The sequence below is a fragment of the Gigantopelta aegis genome, chromosome 4 (genome assembly GCF_016097555.1).
Source record: "Gigantopelta aegis isolate Gae_Host chromosome 4, Gae_host_genome, whole genome shotgun sequence".
Lineage (NCBI taxonomy): Eukaryota > Metazoa > Mollusca > Gastropoda > Neomphalida > Peltospiridae > Gigantopelta > Gigantopelta aegis.
The window spans coordinates 63,968,061-63,986,416 of NC_054702.1; the positions used below are offsets into that span (position 1 = coordinate 63,968,061).

General features: G+C 35.0%; 1 protein-coding gene across 1 annotated transcript in view; it reads right to left on the minus strand.

The window, feature by feature from the left end:
- The window catches only part of LOC121370910 (chromatin-remodeling ATPase INO80-like), a 71,965-nt gene that overhangs the window by 39,381 nt on the left and 14,228 nt on the right, over positions 1-18,356 (minus strand). The window contains exons 6-18 of the mRNA XM_041496443.1: positions 16,421-16,553; positions 16,215-16,267; positions 14,915-15,070; positions 12,261-12,314; positions 11,884-12,087; positions 8,061-8,223; positions 7,612-7,679; positions 6,491-6,530; positions 4,320-4,402; positions 3,857-3,970; positions 1,993-2,088; positions 1,031-1,233; positions 336-420 (exon numbers count right to left, since the gene is read on the minus strand). Coding sequence (XP_041352377.1) covers positions 336-420; positions 1,031-1,233; positions 1,993-2,088; positions 3,857-3,970; positions 4,320-4,402; positions 6,491-6,530; positions 7,612-7,679; positions 8,061-8,223; positions 11,884-12,087; positions 12,261-12,314; positions 14,915-15,070; positions 16,215-16,267; positions 16,421-16,553 — 1,452 coding nt within the window. The remainder of the gene's footprint in view (positions 1-335; positions 421-1,030; positions 1,234-1,992; positions 2,089-3,856; positions 3,971-4,319; positions 4,403-6,490; positions 6,531-7,611; positions 7,680-8,060; positions 8,224-11,883; positions 12,088-12,260; positions 12,315-14,914; positions 15,071-16,214; positions 16,268-16,420; positions 16,554-18,356) is intronic.

Genomic DNA, 18,356 nt, shown 5'->3' on the forward strand with positions numbered 1-18,356 from the left:
TACCCATAAATTTATTCGATGTTGCAGACAGAGAAAACCACAGATGTTCATCTCAATGCATGTTAAAATATTATAACAAAGATATAATTATATATATCTTTTTTTTTTATTCAATTTAATTAATTCCCCAACCCATGCATTGTGAATCAGGTACAACTATCAACCAAGTTTCATTGATGTAGAACTTACAGTTTGTGAGAAATGGAGCTAAATGAAAAGTACAATTAATTTTGCTTTTACTTTGACAAGACAAAAAGCTAGTCTAATATGTAATATAACCAACAATTATTCTTTCTTATTATTTTAATAATTAAAAAAAAAAGATTTCCCATTACCTCAGCCATGCTATTTTGAATAGGTGTTCCCGTCAGTAGCAATCTGTTCCTACAGTTGAACCCCAGTAGGATTTTCCAGCGAACACTAAAATAAAACAAAAATGTAAATCTTTATTATTTATATCACAATATTAAAACACTGAACCTGATACTCCAAAGTAAAAGGGTAAGGAAGTGTAAATACTTCAATGGAGGAATGGGGGAAGGCTATAAATCAAACTCCACAATATTAATTTCAGTGTGAGGGTGGGGGGGGGGGGGGGGGGGGGGGGTGGTGGTGGGGGGTTTGGAGGACTGCAATTTGTTTGCTATACTATCAACCAGTAACATAATCTGAAGGTCATTATTATCTCAAAAGGCTGGTCTACTTTAGATCACATACATCTAATTTGAGTCAGCAGTAATATAAATTTTTAAGCAAAAGATCTCAACACTTACAATTAACTACAAGAATTTTCCAGAATTAAATGTTTCGCTTTCCATAAACGTTATCAATTCACTGTGATAAACATTCATAAGTGTAACTATAAACCAAGGTTAATTTGCCCAGACTTATAGTTTGTGAGAAACTGATCTATATGTGAAACGTTAATGCAAAAGTTGACGACGTCTCCACTGTCGGAAAAGTAATACCTGTACCTGGCCTTTTTATTTTTTTAAAGTAAGACAATAAAGAGATGATAAAGTATTTTTACCTAGAACTGCTTTTGAGTGCCTGAGCCTCATCCAGGATCATGTATTGCCATTTGATGCGTTGGAAATACTTCACGTCCTGGATAACCAGCTGGTAGCTTGTGATAACGATGTGGAATGAAGCTTCCTCTGTATGTATGCAGTGCTGGTCCCAGAACTTTCGCAGAATCCGCCGGTCTTGAGCATTGCCCCAGTATGGGACAATCTACAATAGATAAGTTGTTACGTTGGTATCAAATATTTAAATAACAAGTGCACAAAATGCAAAAATTACTACTTAAGTAATCAGTTTAATCAGATTATTGCAATCAGTAGATTAGATGTAGTGGTACATACTGCCCTGCTGGTTTTCTTCTTTATAGTTTTAATTATATGTTACAATTACCAGTTAGATATGGGGTTTTTCGTTAGAAGAATAGATAAAAGATGACTTCAGAATGACTTACATTTTCCAGTGTGGTTAGTCAACTTAAAAAACAATAGATTATTAATTTACATATTTAGAACATTAAAGGGACATTCCTGAGTTTGCTGCAATATTTAAGATGTTCTCGAGTAACAAAGACTTTATAACGATTGTAATTACATATAAAATATATTTTTCTGCATAAAATATTAGTGGCTGTATATTAAACACGTTTCTTATCGTTCTAATATTTGTACTAGGTTAAATTTCATTTTATTTCCTAAAATATTTTTTTTCCGTACGTATGAAATTATATGAAGACAAAATCCAGTTTGGACTTCTTACAAATATTAAGACGACTAGAAACACATCGAATATACAGACATTGATATTCTAAACAAGAAAATATATTTAATATGTAAGTTTAATCGTAGAAGTATTTTATTAGTCAGAAACATCTTACAATGTAGCAAACTCAGCAGCAACTCAGTAAACAGCAACTTACATACAGCAGACAAAATAACCAATAGAACGTTGTACAAAATTAATAAAACTTACTTTAAACTTGGAGACAAATCTTGCACTTTCTTGTTGCCAGTTATGAAGAGTAGATGCTGGAGCGATCACTAGAAATGGACCCCAAATGCTTTGAGACTTTAATAAAAAAACACACAATTAAATTAATCATTTAATAATATTGTATATATACTGATTATCATTCTAGCATTTGAATTTGTTAATTTTAAAAGCATTGTTCAAATATAATATACCGTATAATGCCGTGTATTAGCCGACTTTTGAAGTCTAGAAACACTTTCCAAAAGAAGTCGGCTTATACACGGACGCAACAAATTGGAGCATAAAATTCCGATCGAAAATACTCCCGAACGTGATTTATAAATTTTGATCAGACCCTTAGCCTTTCAGATTATGTAACCATAATTTGTGCACAGTATAAATAAAACACCCCATCATGCAATATTATGCAGTTTTTTGTTCTTGAATGCATTATAAGTTTGATGAATAATAATAAAAAAATTACTTGTTTTATTGTCATTTCAATGGTAAAAACATTTTCTTTCCAACTGTCCGCCATCTTTGTTTGATCTGTGCTGGGACCAGTCTTTCATATAGCAAATTTATGATACAAAACGGTGTTTTTTCTTCAAACAAGTTTTATATTTATAATTATTGTTTTGTTGGGAGTGTGCATTAAAATGTAAAGTAATGCCATAAATAAATTAAGCTCATTATTAACATTACCGACTGAAAAAACATAACATGAATTTCAAGACGATAATTACTCCCACTATAATGATTATTGTCACATGACCATGCCATATACAGCGAACAGCTGCAGTCACAGACCGCATGATCTTTTGTTTGTGTGTGTGTGGTGGGGGATTAAACATGCCTCAATGATTTTACTTTTTGCTGTCCAGTGAATAAATTAATTACTTGTGTGCAGTGATGTGTTGTAACAGCTTGAATTATTTATTTTTCTGTTATGCTTCATCAGTTCTAAATTATTTTTCATGGCATGGTTATGATCATGGTAGATGTTAGCATTGCTGCATTGATTGCGATCGCGATTACCGTGTTTGTAATAATTAAAGAGAAAACAAATATAATGAACAAGAAAAGCACAAGTCTATTTGTTGACAGTATTATTGAAATCGATACAACATACAGCTGGACAAAAGATGACTTTGGCTTATACACAAGGCCGATGATTTTATACTAGATATTTAGGGTCAAACTAAGAGGTCGGCTTATCCAAGGAGTCGGCTAATACACAGCAATATACGGTATACAGTCACTGATTAACCTTGTGAAATTTAATAAACATAGTGATGCTAAAATCAACTACCCTGTTGACATCACCATTTACCAACTAAATTTGACATAAATCTACAAGAATTGTAATACTAATATGCACAATGGAGTCTTTAAATACTAGACTCTTAGTGTCCAATAACCTCCAACTACAAGGAATTGTTTTTGTTTGTGAAAACGGCTGATGTACCAAATGAAATTCAAACAAGCCTGCAAGAAAACACCAAAATGTAATATTGTTGTAAAAGTTTAACACTGAATATGACACAAACTTGTTTATCAGAGGTTCTGGAATACGGTGGCTCATGAACAGTGGTTTTCAAATCCACTGGCCCCATGGCAAGTGAATTTTTTTTAAATTCTACAACCCTTGTTTATACCTAATTATAGTTCAAGGTTTCTGGGCAGGCTGTCTGTCCAGGAACAGGGTGTTAGTGGTTATTGAGAGAGAAGTTAGTGTAGTGGCCTTACACTTACCACTGAGTTATTAAAAACCTGCTTTGAGTGGGAGCTGGTACCAGGATGTGAACCCAATACCTACCAACCTTAATTCCTAAAACAGAAAATAAACACTGATGCAACTTACTTCTGCTAGATGGGCAAGAAATGCAAGACTTTGGATAGTTTTACCTAGACCCATCTCATCTGCTAAAATGCCATTGATGCCTTGGTTGTAGAGATTTGCCAGCCAGTTCATACCCTGAAATGTTTTTTAAATGATTATACTAAAGTAATGAATAATAAAAAAACAAAAAATATAATTACTAATTAAAAAACTATTAAAAAAGTTAGTAGACTGTAACCATGCAACATATAATATACTGTATTTTCTAAGGTTCAGTATAAAATGCCATATATTTTAAAGAAAAATCTTTTTATTATAAATTGCAATACTGTTGCAAATTTAGCTTTCTATACTCAATACACTTTGAATTATTGGTTGCAAACAATATATTACCTGGAAGAAAATCCAAAAACAAAACTTAATTTCAAAGTTAATTTCTTGATTTATGTTTTGCAGAAAAGAGTAAAAACATTTCACCATGTACCTTCAGCTGGTATCCTTTCAGTGTTCCCTGGAAGATGCTAGGCTGGGGTCGTTCCTCGCTGGTCACTTCATCATCAGTACAACCTAAAATCGAATGCAATGTAGCCGTTTCGTTGTGTTTTTTGGAAGTCTATATTTAAAATTGTCTAGCACAAAGCCTAAACACCCAGGTCAGGCCTCTGAGAATTGAAATGTGGCATAAACCATTTAGGAGTTATGCAAAAACAACTTGAGGTCACCCATTTCGTTTCTGCCTAAACAATCATGACCATGTAAATGATGTCCTAAATTAAATGGATTATGTAGCACAAACATAATTAAATTCAACTTTCATATGCCTGCAGCTTGGTACCAGGGATCACAAGGGGGCGACGTGGGTGAAATAATCGTCTTTTCATACTAAACTTCGCCTAACTTGTCATCCATGGCGAAGTTCTACGTCACCTTCTTTAAAAAAAAAAATATATATATACATCACAATGATTCAGGCTTTTTTCCCCTTGGTAGTATCGTTACATTTTGCCTCCAAAGATCACGTGTCCACATTCTGCAATCAGCCAGTAGACTCGTTATTTACGTCAAATTTATATATATATATCGCTATTCTTCATTTGTAACGTACTGTTTTATAAATGCAAGGGAACTAAATAAATAAATCGCAAACAAAAATAACTTGTTAGAAATAATGTTCAATGTTGCTGACTTTTCAAGATTCGTCGCTTTCAAATATAAAGGAGTCGGTTTAAAGATCATTAATAGGCCTTCTTTGTTTCTCTGCGAGCCTCATCAGAATTTTTTAATGACAATAAACAGACATCTCCTCCTTGCGCCATTTAGTTAATTGATACAGACTTTGTGTCTACGACCGAGTACTACAGAGACGGCTACCTATCACTAGCTGGTCACATGAAAGGAGATCATGTGACCAACTGTATGAAGGAAATTAAATTAAATTAATTGCTATGGACATGGTAAATTAACTGATATGAAATTAAATTAAATTAATTAATATGGACATGGTAAATGACTGTACACAATTACATGTACAGTAAAGATTACAAACCTTACAAAAAGATTACATTATGTAAATAGGGGTACGAGACTAGAGGTAGTGGGCTGCAAGTAAGGGACGTCACACAAGCATACATTGTTCTATTTCCATGCAATGTTGCTGGCAACAGGGGAGAACTGACCAATCAGAAACATACAAATATGCAAAATGGCAGCCAAAGGTTCAAGTCTGTGTCTGCAAGTGGAGACTGGCAAGGAAATTACTTGTAAGTACTAGGCTACTTGGCCTTTAAAATTTCGTCATCACTACTGTCATCTGCCATTTTGTTTCTTTATGTGAAAACAAAACAATGTTGCATGCAAAGAAACATCAGAACAAAATTTTCGTTAAATAATTTTACCACTTATGGTAGGAGTCCATATAAAATATTTGGTTAGACGCTGTTTTATTACAACCTGAATATTGATAGTATACATACATGTTAGTCTGTCCTTTCTTCCTACCAAAATGTTTTTTGTAAATATTTTCAGTTTGGTTTGACATAAAAAGAAAAGTAAAAGCATTTTGTAAATAAAAACAAAAATACTATTTTTGTGTACAATTTAGAAAACAATTGTCTCAAAAATAAATAATGTAGTAAATTTCATAGTATGAAAAAAGGCGTTTCCTGTAGGAAGGACTATAGATGTTTAAAATATTGTTTGTGACCACAGCTTGGTTATGGCTTTTCAAAGTTGGTTTTGTTCAATTGGAAGTGATACCTAAAAAAAAGTTTTCCAAAGATTTAAATTGGACTTCTTTTTAAATCAGACGTCTCATTTCTCAGCATGCCCCCATTTCAATGGTTAGGGTTAGGGTTAGTCTTAGAGCCTTTGATATAGAGGGGTACTGGTCGAACTCTTTCCCATTTCTCCATCACCAAACCTCACTTCTCCCTAATTTGTCTAGATGGAAAAGTCACTTCTCCCTGTTTTTCTAGCCGAACTTGAATCCCGAGGTACAAATACATACATTGTGTTAACTATTCAATGTATCATTCGACATAATAATGGGGTCAATTTTTAACTGACCCATTGCTATAATCTGCAGTTCCCCTCAAACACAGTATGGTTTGGGGGGTTTTAATAAACAAATCACAAAATATATTAAATTAAATTTACCACTGTAGCTACCAGTTTGGCTGTCATCAAAGGCATTGGTCTGAAAATATACAAAGACATGACTGTAGTGATTTTGTGATGATTTATACTGTGAGAATTATGTACAGGGTTATCTTAGTTGCTCAATCTTCTTTTGCTACTCAGTGTATACTGTAGATCTTGAAATTAATGTGTTCCTAAATTAATGTGAGTGGAGGTGGGCAGACTAAAATGCAACATGAAATTAATGTGAGAGACCTCCCTTTGAAATATTAACTTTCCCAACACAACGCGTTTATGTACTTTTCCGTTAAATCCAAGTTACAGGCGTCTTCGGTGAGACCAACTCACTAACATGTCTTTGTACACATCACTTATCTTGTTTAGTCCCTATTGTTTTTGGAGAGATCAACTCAAAGCATATTTTTGCGGCAATCATTTACTTAACGTGTATAGTTATCTAAATCTGGCTAAACATTAGCATACATGTACCATTACAACAGTATGCCAACAAACTTGAACAGTAAAGACAAAGAAACAGTCAACATATTAGCTTGCTAAAACCCATTCACTCTCTATGGAGTCTGATTTTGACAGGGTGGTTAAAAATCCTGCAATCGTCACATGTGGCTGACAGTTTGCTGGACTATTAGAAAATTAGTCTGTCTCGTCTACAATGAACTGTGCTCCAGTTCTTTTATAAATGTATTATAATTTTAATCTTTGTTTTAATAGTGTGTGACATATAACTTGCTGAACTATTCGACAATTAGTCTTGTCTTGCCTACAATGAATTGTTTTATAAATATATTGATTTTTTTTTTTTTTGTTAATAACGTGGGACACATATACAAAACAGAAAGAAAAAAATTTGTAATATTATTAATGCGAATAACATGAATTTGCATTTTTCGCATTAATATTATGATCGCATTACTTTAAGGATCTACAGTATATGACTGCGACAAAGAAAGCCAAACCCAAAAACTTCACGCAGTTTTATACAAAATAAATATTGCTGCAAAAATAGCATTCATGTCTATAGCACTCATCTCTAATTTGCCAAAAAAAGCATTAATCTCTATAGTACTCATCTCTAATTTGCCACCTTTTTCAAAAACTAAAGTTATGTTACTGCTAACCTTTCTTTGGTGTGATGTGTATGCTTTTTCAGCATTGCGCAAAGCCAACATCTTAACTTCTTCACAATCTGAAATAAAGAAAAATCAACAAATTAAGAAAAATCCTCTTACATCTTTTTTTCTTCCATGTTTAAATATATACAAAACAATAATAATAATAATAATAATAAAATAACCAACATAATTACTTTCATGTGGCATTTTTGTTAATCTTATATAATTGTAAAAAAAAACTTTTTACAATCATCTTTTCATTTAAATAAACATTAATTTCATCAACAAAATTAATATCCTTGCAGTTTCAGGTAAGATGAGTAATGGAGTAGACAAACTTCTAACGGCAATGTTTGGTCCATTTATCCATTTAAATGTCCACCATAATGATTACCTGCAGACACTGAATAATTAACAAAAACTAGTTTAAATCCTTAGTTATATAATATGCCCACCATAATCATCTCCAGGAATCTCTGCTAACATGTCTTCATCAAGATGGCCCAGAATTTTGTTTCGTGTCAAGTCGTTCTCTCCAGTCAGCTTACGAGCCATAAAGTGAGCATACACTTCTGTCTGCGTGATCAGAAAGTTAATTTTACGCTGCTGTCGACGAGCCTACAATGACAAAATAATTTTAAATTGTAAAAATGCAATAATACATGTCATACAAATATTCGTATCTTTTTTTCCCTCACATAGTTATGTATTTAGTGTTTCTGCCAGAGGGTAAAACGGGTATGGCGCCATTTAAGAATTGAACGTGAAATTTTTTGAGTTTCATGCTAGTATGAAACGCAAAACCGCTTTACACACTGTATGAATGGCGTAGCGCGTTAGCGCGAAGCCATTCACCCCTAAACTCAAAAACTCATACTAAACTCAAAAAATTTCACGTTCAATTCTTATAATTCCAAACACATAACCATGTCATTAATGTAAAGCTCTTTAAAATAAAAAGTGAACTCTATTTTCCAATTATTTACTATTTTATTAACACGAAATTCATAGTCAACATTAGCGGAATCCCAATGGTGGTTCGGCTTTTTCTGTCAATAGCCGAATGAGAGAATGACAATGTTACAATCATTAATACAATTCATATTAATTTTTTGCATTAAATAACAATACCAACTAAAAACATTTTGAATTCACTAGAAACATATAACGTAAGTAATTTTAATAACTTTTAACCTGTAATAAAAATGTCTGAAGCGACCTATTTTGTATGCTATAATTTATATGTGATGCGGTTGGTGTATGAATTTTTAACTACGAACTGTGGATGGGCGCCATTTTTTTATTACTGTCCAGATTTACCAATTACGACATTGAAATTACAGTTATAAAATTTTTAGTGCATGATAATTCCATGTGTTGATAGATTTGACATGGAGAAAGTGGTTTCAATGTTTCCGGAAATGGATGAAACAGGTGTGTCGGGAGTTTCTGTGTTTACTGGCCTTGTAATTGTGGAAGTGGCAACAGGATGGTTTTGGCATGTGTGACTTCAAGTGGTGCGACACAAGTATTCGTGAGATTTGACAGTGCCATGCTCATGTTTCGTTTTTGGAAAGTAGAACATTCTCTGTTGTAGCTTCATTCCTGTGTCCCGACATGTACATGATATGCCTAGTTTCAAAACCTGACTCGTTTAAAGATTGTTGCAGTGGCGCGCAAACTTAGAAACTATGTGTTGTGTACGTCATACTACAATGCCGTTGAATGTGCGTTACTGCTAATGGTTGGCATGAACTGACTGAATTTTGTTTTTGAAATCACTTTTGTAAAATACCAAATTCCATTGGAATTATATACTTTTTTTGGATCAGCAAAATAGATTTTTAGCTGTGGGATTTTGAATTCCTATAAACATATAACGTAAGTAATTTCAATAACTTTTAACCTTTAATAAAAATGTCTGAAGCGACCTATTTTGTATGGTATAATTTATATGTGAAGATGTTTAGAAGTTTGACAGCAGACGATTACTGTTTGATGTCTAAAAATAGAATCTCAAGGAAATTCCTAGGGGGTTCCTTTGTTGACATAATTCATAAAGTAGTTCCGGCTATATAGCCAAAAATAGTGCTAAACTGAGATTCATGGTGCTATGAATGCCAGTTTTTATCGTCACGTGATACGAATTTGACCAATCCAAGGGTTTATAATAAAGGGATTTTTAGAGATTGGAATTATACCCAAATGTTATTGCAGATTTAATTTTTTAAAGTTAACTTTTTGACCAAATTAATAACTTTCATTTCTGTATGATTTTCTTAACCTTAACCCTAAACTTTTCCTTCTGGGGGAGTCCCCCCATACCCTGTTAACTAGTTGCATTCAATTCCATAGCGCCATACCCAATAATTTCTTTCAGGCAGAAACATTGGTATTTAAAAAATAATGGAACAATTAGGTTGGGCTACATCATCTATGTCTTTGTTATTGTCAACCCATAACAAAAAACCCGAGTTTAATAGACATACTGTAAATATTAATCACTGATCAATGACCTCAAAATGATAAGAGACGAAAAAATGCAGTAAACCTACTAAGCATTGGCAATTTTGCAAAACATATGCATGAAACTGGCAGTAAAAAGAAAAAAAATCAGGCTTAACTGGCTGTTCTACTTTCCAATTTCCTTAATTGCATATCATAATTCTATTGCTACATTTTATTCATACTATATTTCACTTTAATAAAAGACAAACCTCAAATCAATGCCAACAATAAAAAAAACTGGCCAACACAAAAACTATACTATTTTCCTGTTTCTTTAAATACTTTTTATACAATGAACAAAATTGTTATTAGTTTCCCACTTTTCAAGAATAGATAGCTTGAACTCTATTCTTACAGGGTTCAAATTATACTTGTAAAACAGGAAGAAGTAATTTTTCCCTCCAAACAAATTAGGAAGAATTGATGCAAGAATGCCCATTTTCTTAAAAATAAAGGTTTTTAAAAATCATTACATTACAATATAATGGAAATATTTGTGTAATTAATGTTTCTTTTTTTTTTTTTTAAATATATAAATTATTTTTCTCTTCATTTTTAATTACTATGCTTCCATTCTATTTGACATAAACCAGATAAAAATAGTACAGCTTACTTTTCAAGCCCAATTTTTTTTTTAAATTAAATTTAAAGAATAAAAATAAAATCACTTGGCGAACACGTGACAACCATTTAGCAAACACATGGTTATGGTGTTTTCATGGCGAGCATATTACTGATGATGTGACAATGAGGATTTCGCATTTGTGTTTGAACCTTCTGACTACTGCAGGCAAGATATCTTGCCCGACATCACGTCAGTCGATATACTGTACACTGTATACAGTGCATTCCCCTATTCATATTTCCCCGCCGTTTTGCACACGACACTCACCGGAAACGGAAATATAATTAAAGAAAAAAGTTTTTTTTCTTCAAAATGGTGGCTTTTGTTTTGATTTTTTCAATTGAAAATACCTTGAAATTTTGAGTTCAAAAAGTGGTTTTCGGCAAGTATTTTCGCTTGACAACAATGGCGGCACGTCGCAGTCATTTTCAGGGATCGATAGCTGATTGTGACAGCTAATTTGATAATAAATTTGATCGTTTTACCAACAACGAAAATTACCAAATATTGCAATATGAATCTTAGTTCGGGTTTAAAAAAAAATTCTGGTCAGAAAACCACTGTTATCGGGAATAATGGCCATAAATACTGGACAGCTGGCCACAAATGCCCGTAAGTAAACGCAACTTTTTCGATTTTTTGCCTAATTTTAATCACCATTAGCCAATCTAAAATAATAAAAATTACAAAAAAAAGACATGAAAATAATACTTACCGATTCATATATGAACTTTATTTCATGTATTTATAAAACATTTAAGTGAATATATGTGAGTAAAAATTATAAACTTGTACCCACTCAACGTGGTTTTTGTTAAAAATTAATCCAGTAGTCTAAAGGTTAAACAAGGTGAAGTTAAATGGCATAGTCCAATTATTTCGCCCGAATAACCCCCTCATTTGATCCCTGTTCTTAGTGCATTCTCCTACCCTCATGTCAATGACTGGTCCAAACATCTCATTAGTCAATTAAATGGCAATAATATTCCACTGTTCCAAGAACACCCGTTTCTGTGCAAATGGTGGCACTGAAATACCAGAAGACAGAAACACCTACATCACACTTTTTCACTTTATTAAGGTAAAAATGGTGGGATACATTATAACAAAGCAAACATCTTTTAAAATAATCCCTGAAAACCAACCTCTCTCAGTTCGAGATCCATTTTTCGTTGTTCCAAAGCTTCCTTCTCGACTTTTCTACGATGTTCTTTTTCAACCTTCTCAAACCGTTTCCAATACAGCAGCATTTCCCTTGTCAATCTCCTGGCTCGGGAGGGAACTTCTTTCATTACCTTCTGCGACTGCAAGGCAGCACGACGACATTCCTTCATACACTGGGTGGCCACCTGAAACAAACAAAACAAGAATTAAAGTTACCCAACAATTACTCCTTACATTTATCAAATTATAATACTGGCCCAATCCAGCCAGCTGAAAGTGAATGTTCAAGAATACAGCAACAGTGATACTTATTTATACTCATCAAAAAGCATATTGCATACGACAAATATATATTTACCTTCTTCAATGTAGTCATTGCTTCTTTCCTAGCAGAGGCCTTTTGTTTTTGAGCCTACAAAAGAAATATTCCACTTTTAAAGGGGACAATCCTGAGTTTTCAGTACTAGCAAGAAAATAAATACACATCTTGCTTTTTTAATTAAAGTCTGAACCAAATTGTTAAAGGTGAAAAACATAACACTTTCACAAATTAACTAATCGGCAGGGTAGTTAATGAACAGCAGTAACAGCTGAAATCTGTACTCAGCAATGGAAACAAGCCTCCAGTTTAAATCGTTGACATTTAAAAACTGAACACTAATAAATAATTTGGAACTTTTCATTCTTTGCATCATATGTTGTAATGGGTTGGAGTTTTTTTATCATTCAGTGATCATTACAGCAAATTAAAAAAAATTGGTGGACTACATAGACCCACTGCCTGCTTCCATATATAAACATTATATTCTACAACTGATGATGCACTAGGGGCCATGATTGCACATTAGGTGTGCACTTTAACACTACTGTCAACATGTCCATTACATGTATATATACTCTTCAAAAAAAGAAACGCAAAAGGGTACAAATGGGTTATAACTCCAATTTTATGTTTCCTACCGGTTCATGCTTTGTGAATATAAGGTCATTGCATGTCCCAAACACATTCCCACGGTTACATTCGATAAAACGCAGCTACTGTACAATAAAGTTCCAAAATGTGAATATTCGCAAAAACGCAGCCACGTGCAAACCATGTCACCACTGCACGTGCGTTGACTGCACGTGCAACATGAACACCGACAGTATAAAAGTGCAGGGTGTTCGCTTGCCTGGCCTCTGTATCTGGCCGACAGTTGACAATCCAGGACATGCCACGTCTCAGTGAACCGCAGAGAAACAATGCCATCGGCCGACTAGACGCAGGCGAATCCAGAACGGCCGTTACCAGGGCATTCCATGTGTCCCCAAGCACCATCTCCAGACTGTGGGACCGTTACCAGCAACATGGATCAACACGTGACCTCCCTAGATCCGGTCGACCACAGGTCACTACCCCCGGGTAGGACCACTACATCCGGATACGCCACCTTCGGGAACGATTGACTACTGCCACCTCCACAGCCGCAGCAATATCAGGTTTGCGCAGGATATCCGACCAGACCGTACGGAACCGCCTACGTGAGGTAGGAATTCGTGCCAGACGTCCAGTTCGAGGTGTCATCTTAACACCACAACACCGTCGACTCCGACTGCAGTGGTGCCAGATTCATCGACAATGGCCTCAACTGCAATGGAGACAGGTGTGGTTCAGTGACGAGTCCCGATTTCTGCTCCGACGTCATGATGGAAGATGTCGCGTGTATAGGCGTCGTGGTGAACGTTATGCGGCAAACTGCGTGCAGGAAGTGGACAGATTCGGCGGGGGTAGTGTCATGGTGTGGGCAGCCATCTCACACACTGGCAGAACTGACCTGGTCCACGTGCAGGGCAACCTGAATGCACAGGGCTACATTGACCAGATCCTCCGGCCACACATTGTTCCAGTTATGGCCAACGCCAACGCAGTGTTCCAACATGACAACGCCAGGCCTCACACAGAACGTCTCACAACGGCTTTCCTACAGAACAACAACATTAATGTCCTTCCTTGGCCATCGATATCACCGGATTTGAACCCAATTGAGCATCTATGGGACGAGTTGGACCGACGCCTCCGACAGCAACAACTACAGCCCCAGACCCTGCCCGAGCTGGCAGCAGCCTTGCAGGCCGAGTGGGCCACCATCCCCCGGGACGTCATCCGTACTCTGGTTGCTTCAATGGGCAGGCGGTGCCAGGCAGTTGTCAACACACGCGGAGGCCACACCCGGTATTGACTCCAGATGACCTTGACCTTGGTGGTGTGTCCTATCACTTACTCACAATGGACTAGAGTGAATTGTGAACAATCCTGCAACATTTGGTAATTATCGGACTCACCATTCAATAATTAAATCAATTCTCCAAATGTTACGACAATGTGGTTTTGCGTTTCTTCTTTTGAAGAGTATATTTTAAAAATGTTTTGGCATATTTTAATAATGTAACACTTTTTATGTACTAATAGGCATATAATGTTCTTGTTTTATTATTTATTGTTTTTGTAGATTATTTTGTTACTTACATTATGGCTAATTTGAATTAGTTAAATATACTATAATTCTTTTCTTTTTTGGTCATAGTGCTGTAGAATACATGGAAATATCAACCAAAGATACTCAGAAAAAACAACAAAACAGTCCTGTGGTTGGAGTCATGTGCGACGAATCAACTGACTCTTCCATAGTCATTTATATTAGACATTTCCACAAGAAAGTTACTTATTCAAACATGCATGAATGTCATACTGATTGGAGCAAAAAATAATTTGTTTTTAATTTAGACTCCTAAGTTACTCTTGTTTTTTAACTGTGGGAGTCAAAGACTTCTTCAACTATATCACAATCTCAAACTGTGAACAACAGAGACAACCCCATGATGTAGGTGAAAATACCATGGGTACAAATACTGGCTTGGAAAGGAGGCAATGCCTTTTACTTTTATTACTTTGTTGTGAACTCCATTTTAAATAGAAAACCCTAGGTAATGGGTTAAGCAGAAATTGTAATCCAGAACAATGAACTACGTTACCTTTGGTATTTCCTTCTTAGCAATGTTAATCCACAGCCTCTTTCTTTTGGCATCAGCTTGTTCAGGGGTCAACTTTCTGTGCTTGCCTCCTCTACCCAGCAGATGCTGTCGTTGTATGATAGCCTCCAGTAAAGCTGGATCAATCTCCCCAACACTCTGTGAAGTAATTTGATATAAATTAATAAATAATTAACAAATGCAAGAGAAATATATTTAAGAACTGCAAATACATTTACTCTGAATTAAAAACCTAGATCTGCCATATAAGTTATGATTATTGGTTTGCATAAAACTGTTTCCCTATTACAAAATCTTGGACTAGGAGGCCCATTACCAATAAAATAGCACATCACTCATAAAATAAAATGAATCAATTTGGCATTATTTGCATTAAAGACATTTAACAGCATATACTGTAGAAAGGAAAGGAATATTTGCAATGACAACTCAGCACATTTTAAACTATGGTTAGTTGATGTCAACATACAGTCAACAAAGAGAGATGAAGCCCACTGCCATCAGATTACTCCTATCAACACTACAGCAAGGAATCTTATATTTGTACTTTCCCAGAGACAGGACAGTACATATCACAGACAGAGCCGGTTTATCCTAGTAGCACATGTATGGGACCCGCACTTCAGGGGACCCCGTGGTGATGTGTACATTTATTTTCCGCATGTCATTTTTTCCCTCTCTCCCTAGGGGGTTGCAAAATATATATCCTGGGAAGGGGACCCACTGTTTTTTGTGTTACAGGCCCCACGGATTCTTAAACCGGCTCCAATAACAGAGAGTGATCATCAAGACCTCAATAAAGTGCTTTATCATCCATTAAAGGCTTTTGTAGGAGATATTGCTGGCACTACAATTTGCAGTATCTCCAGTGATATTCTCCTAGGAGATATCGCTTCTTGTGTTACATCACTGTGTATGTTTCAGAGCTAAACCTATCATTAGTGACGTCACGCCACTGTCATTTTGCTAGTTAACGAGTCTACTGTTGCCAAATATAGTGACATTCAACCTACAATACTGATATTGTTTACAACTGTCGCAAATAAAAATAATGATAATGGATGATAAAAAGAATACCCCCTTGAATCTTGTGATATCATAATTTATCAGCAGTTGTTGATAAAAGTATAAAAATCCTCGGTAAGCCTCGGATGTCATACTTTTATCAATTCGTGCTGATAAATTATGATATCACAAGACACTTGGGGAGTATCTTCTATCTACCACTGTCCTGTCCAACTACACTGTAGAAGGAAATAAGGTAGAAATAAAATATAAAAACCTCGTCATCTCCATTTTCTGACAGCTTTTCCTTCTTCAGCTTCTTCAATTTAGCTAAAAATAATAGTAACAGTAATAATAAAAGTAATCGATTATAGTCAAAAAGAATAACTAACAAGAAATTTGAAACTTTGCCTAACTCTTTTGTAAATGTTAAATTGTCATAATAATAAAAGGATTTTTTTTCTCTTTCTTATTTCAATTTACCTTTGACTTTCTTTTCCAACTTCTTCTGTTCTTTGGAAATTTTCTTCCTGGGACCGGAAACAGATTTGAAATGTTCAGGATATTTATCATAGTTTGACAGTAGACCCGTACTGTAGTACCGATACTGGCGAAGCTGAAATAGGAAAAAGAACTCTGTAGACCCCAAATCAATAAATTAACAAAATGCAGTCTTTGCTAGGAAAGTTTAAGGAATTGATCACCATGCAATAAAATTTCAATAGTTTTATTTAATACTTTTCACATAATTTATTTGAATCTAAATCAAAGTATAGTAGCTACCCAACTTCAAATGAATCAATTGAATAAGAAAGTGAAAAACTATAAGACTATATGTAATTAAAATGACATAAACTAGCAGTTTAATTTGTCAAATAGCTTGTTTAATAAGCTTTTGTTTTGTTGCAGTGTTATGATGATAAGTTCCCAATGTTTAACACCCAATAGCTGACATATATTTTGTGCTGGGGTGTCGTTAAACATTCTTTTATTTTGTTAGGCTGACAGAAATTGAATTGGGCTAAAATACATCAAGTAATTAAAATACATCAACTCTCGAACAGTATTTCCCAACACTATTAAACACTGGACCATGACACCTATATCAAAACAACAGAAATGGTTTTGTTCTTTGTTACAATTTTATAGATTTTGTGTAATTATTGGTGTGGGTAAAGAATGCTATGACTAGTTTATCAATTTTAATATGAATTGTATTTTTAGGGATTACAGGAAGGAAGGAAGGAAATGTTTTATTTAACGACGCACTCAACACATTTTATTTACGGTATTATGGCGTCAGACATATGGTTAAGGACCACACAGATACTGAGAAAGGAAACCTGCTGTCGCCACTTCATGGGCTACTCTTTTCGAGTTGCAGCAAGGGATCTTTTATATGCACCATCCCACTGACAGGATAGCAAATACCACAGCCTTTGTTACACCAGTTGTGGAGCACTGGCTGCATATTTAGTTTTTCGTTTCCTTCTTGCTGAAAACTACTTCTCAAAGTTAAGAGGAAGAAGTGACGTAGTCCTACAAATCTGACCTGGCTTTACCAGTGTATATAATTTGATCTGACTTGGCAGGAAGTACATTATCATGGCTGTTAACAAAAGTAAAATGTTGTGACTGAAATTTCAAGGTACAGGGCATTCAAAATGGTAATGTTTTATATGACAATTGTAGTCCACTTTAAACATGTATTTCTCCCAATTTATTTTATTGGACAAAAACATTAATTTGATGGGTCCTGCAGTGAACCTATATTAATGGAAATAGCAGTGGCGTAGGCAGGATTTTGTAGTGTGTGTGTGTGGGGGGGGGGGGGGCACTTGTGTAGTAGGATATGACACAGGAACCTTTTTAAAGTTATTAATAAGCGAAAAGGTAAACATTTCTCGGGATTGGCATTTGCTGGGGTGTTCTTTCATAAGCTACGGCTCTAGTACGGGCATTTTTTTAAAGTTTGCATTATTACCTGATATTATTTATTTAGGCTTGACCGCTAGCTGATGGACGGCAAATCAAATATTCAAATACATTTACATCGGGTGGCCCTTGTGTTATTGCAAATTCATTATGGGAGGGGGAGGGGGTCATTAAAAATTGAGGTAAAAGCCAATGTCTGATACTGCATTACGCTAATGTTGAATAGTCCTTTGTTGATCTTTGTGTCATTTAACAAAACAAAATCTTGCAGTTTCAATACCCCTCTCCCCTTGTAATGTTTTGTGACCGTGTCATATTTTACTTTGGGGTCTTTAGTAATACATATATGTTAAAATAAAATGGCAATGACTGGTTGCATTTTACTTTATGAATTAACATAACATTGCACAATAACCACCACCACAACCACCCCCCCCCCCCCCCCCATTACGTTTTGTCACATCCCAACATCCCACACTCCTTA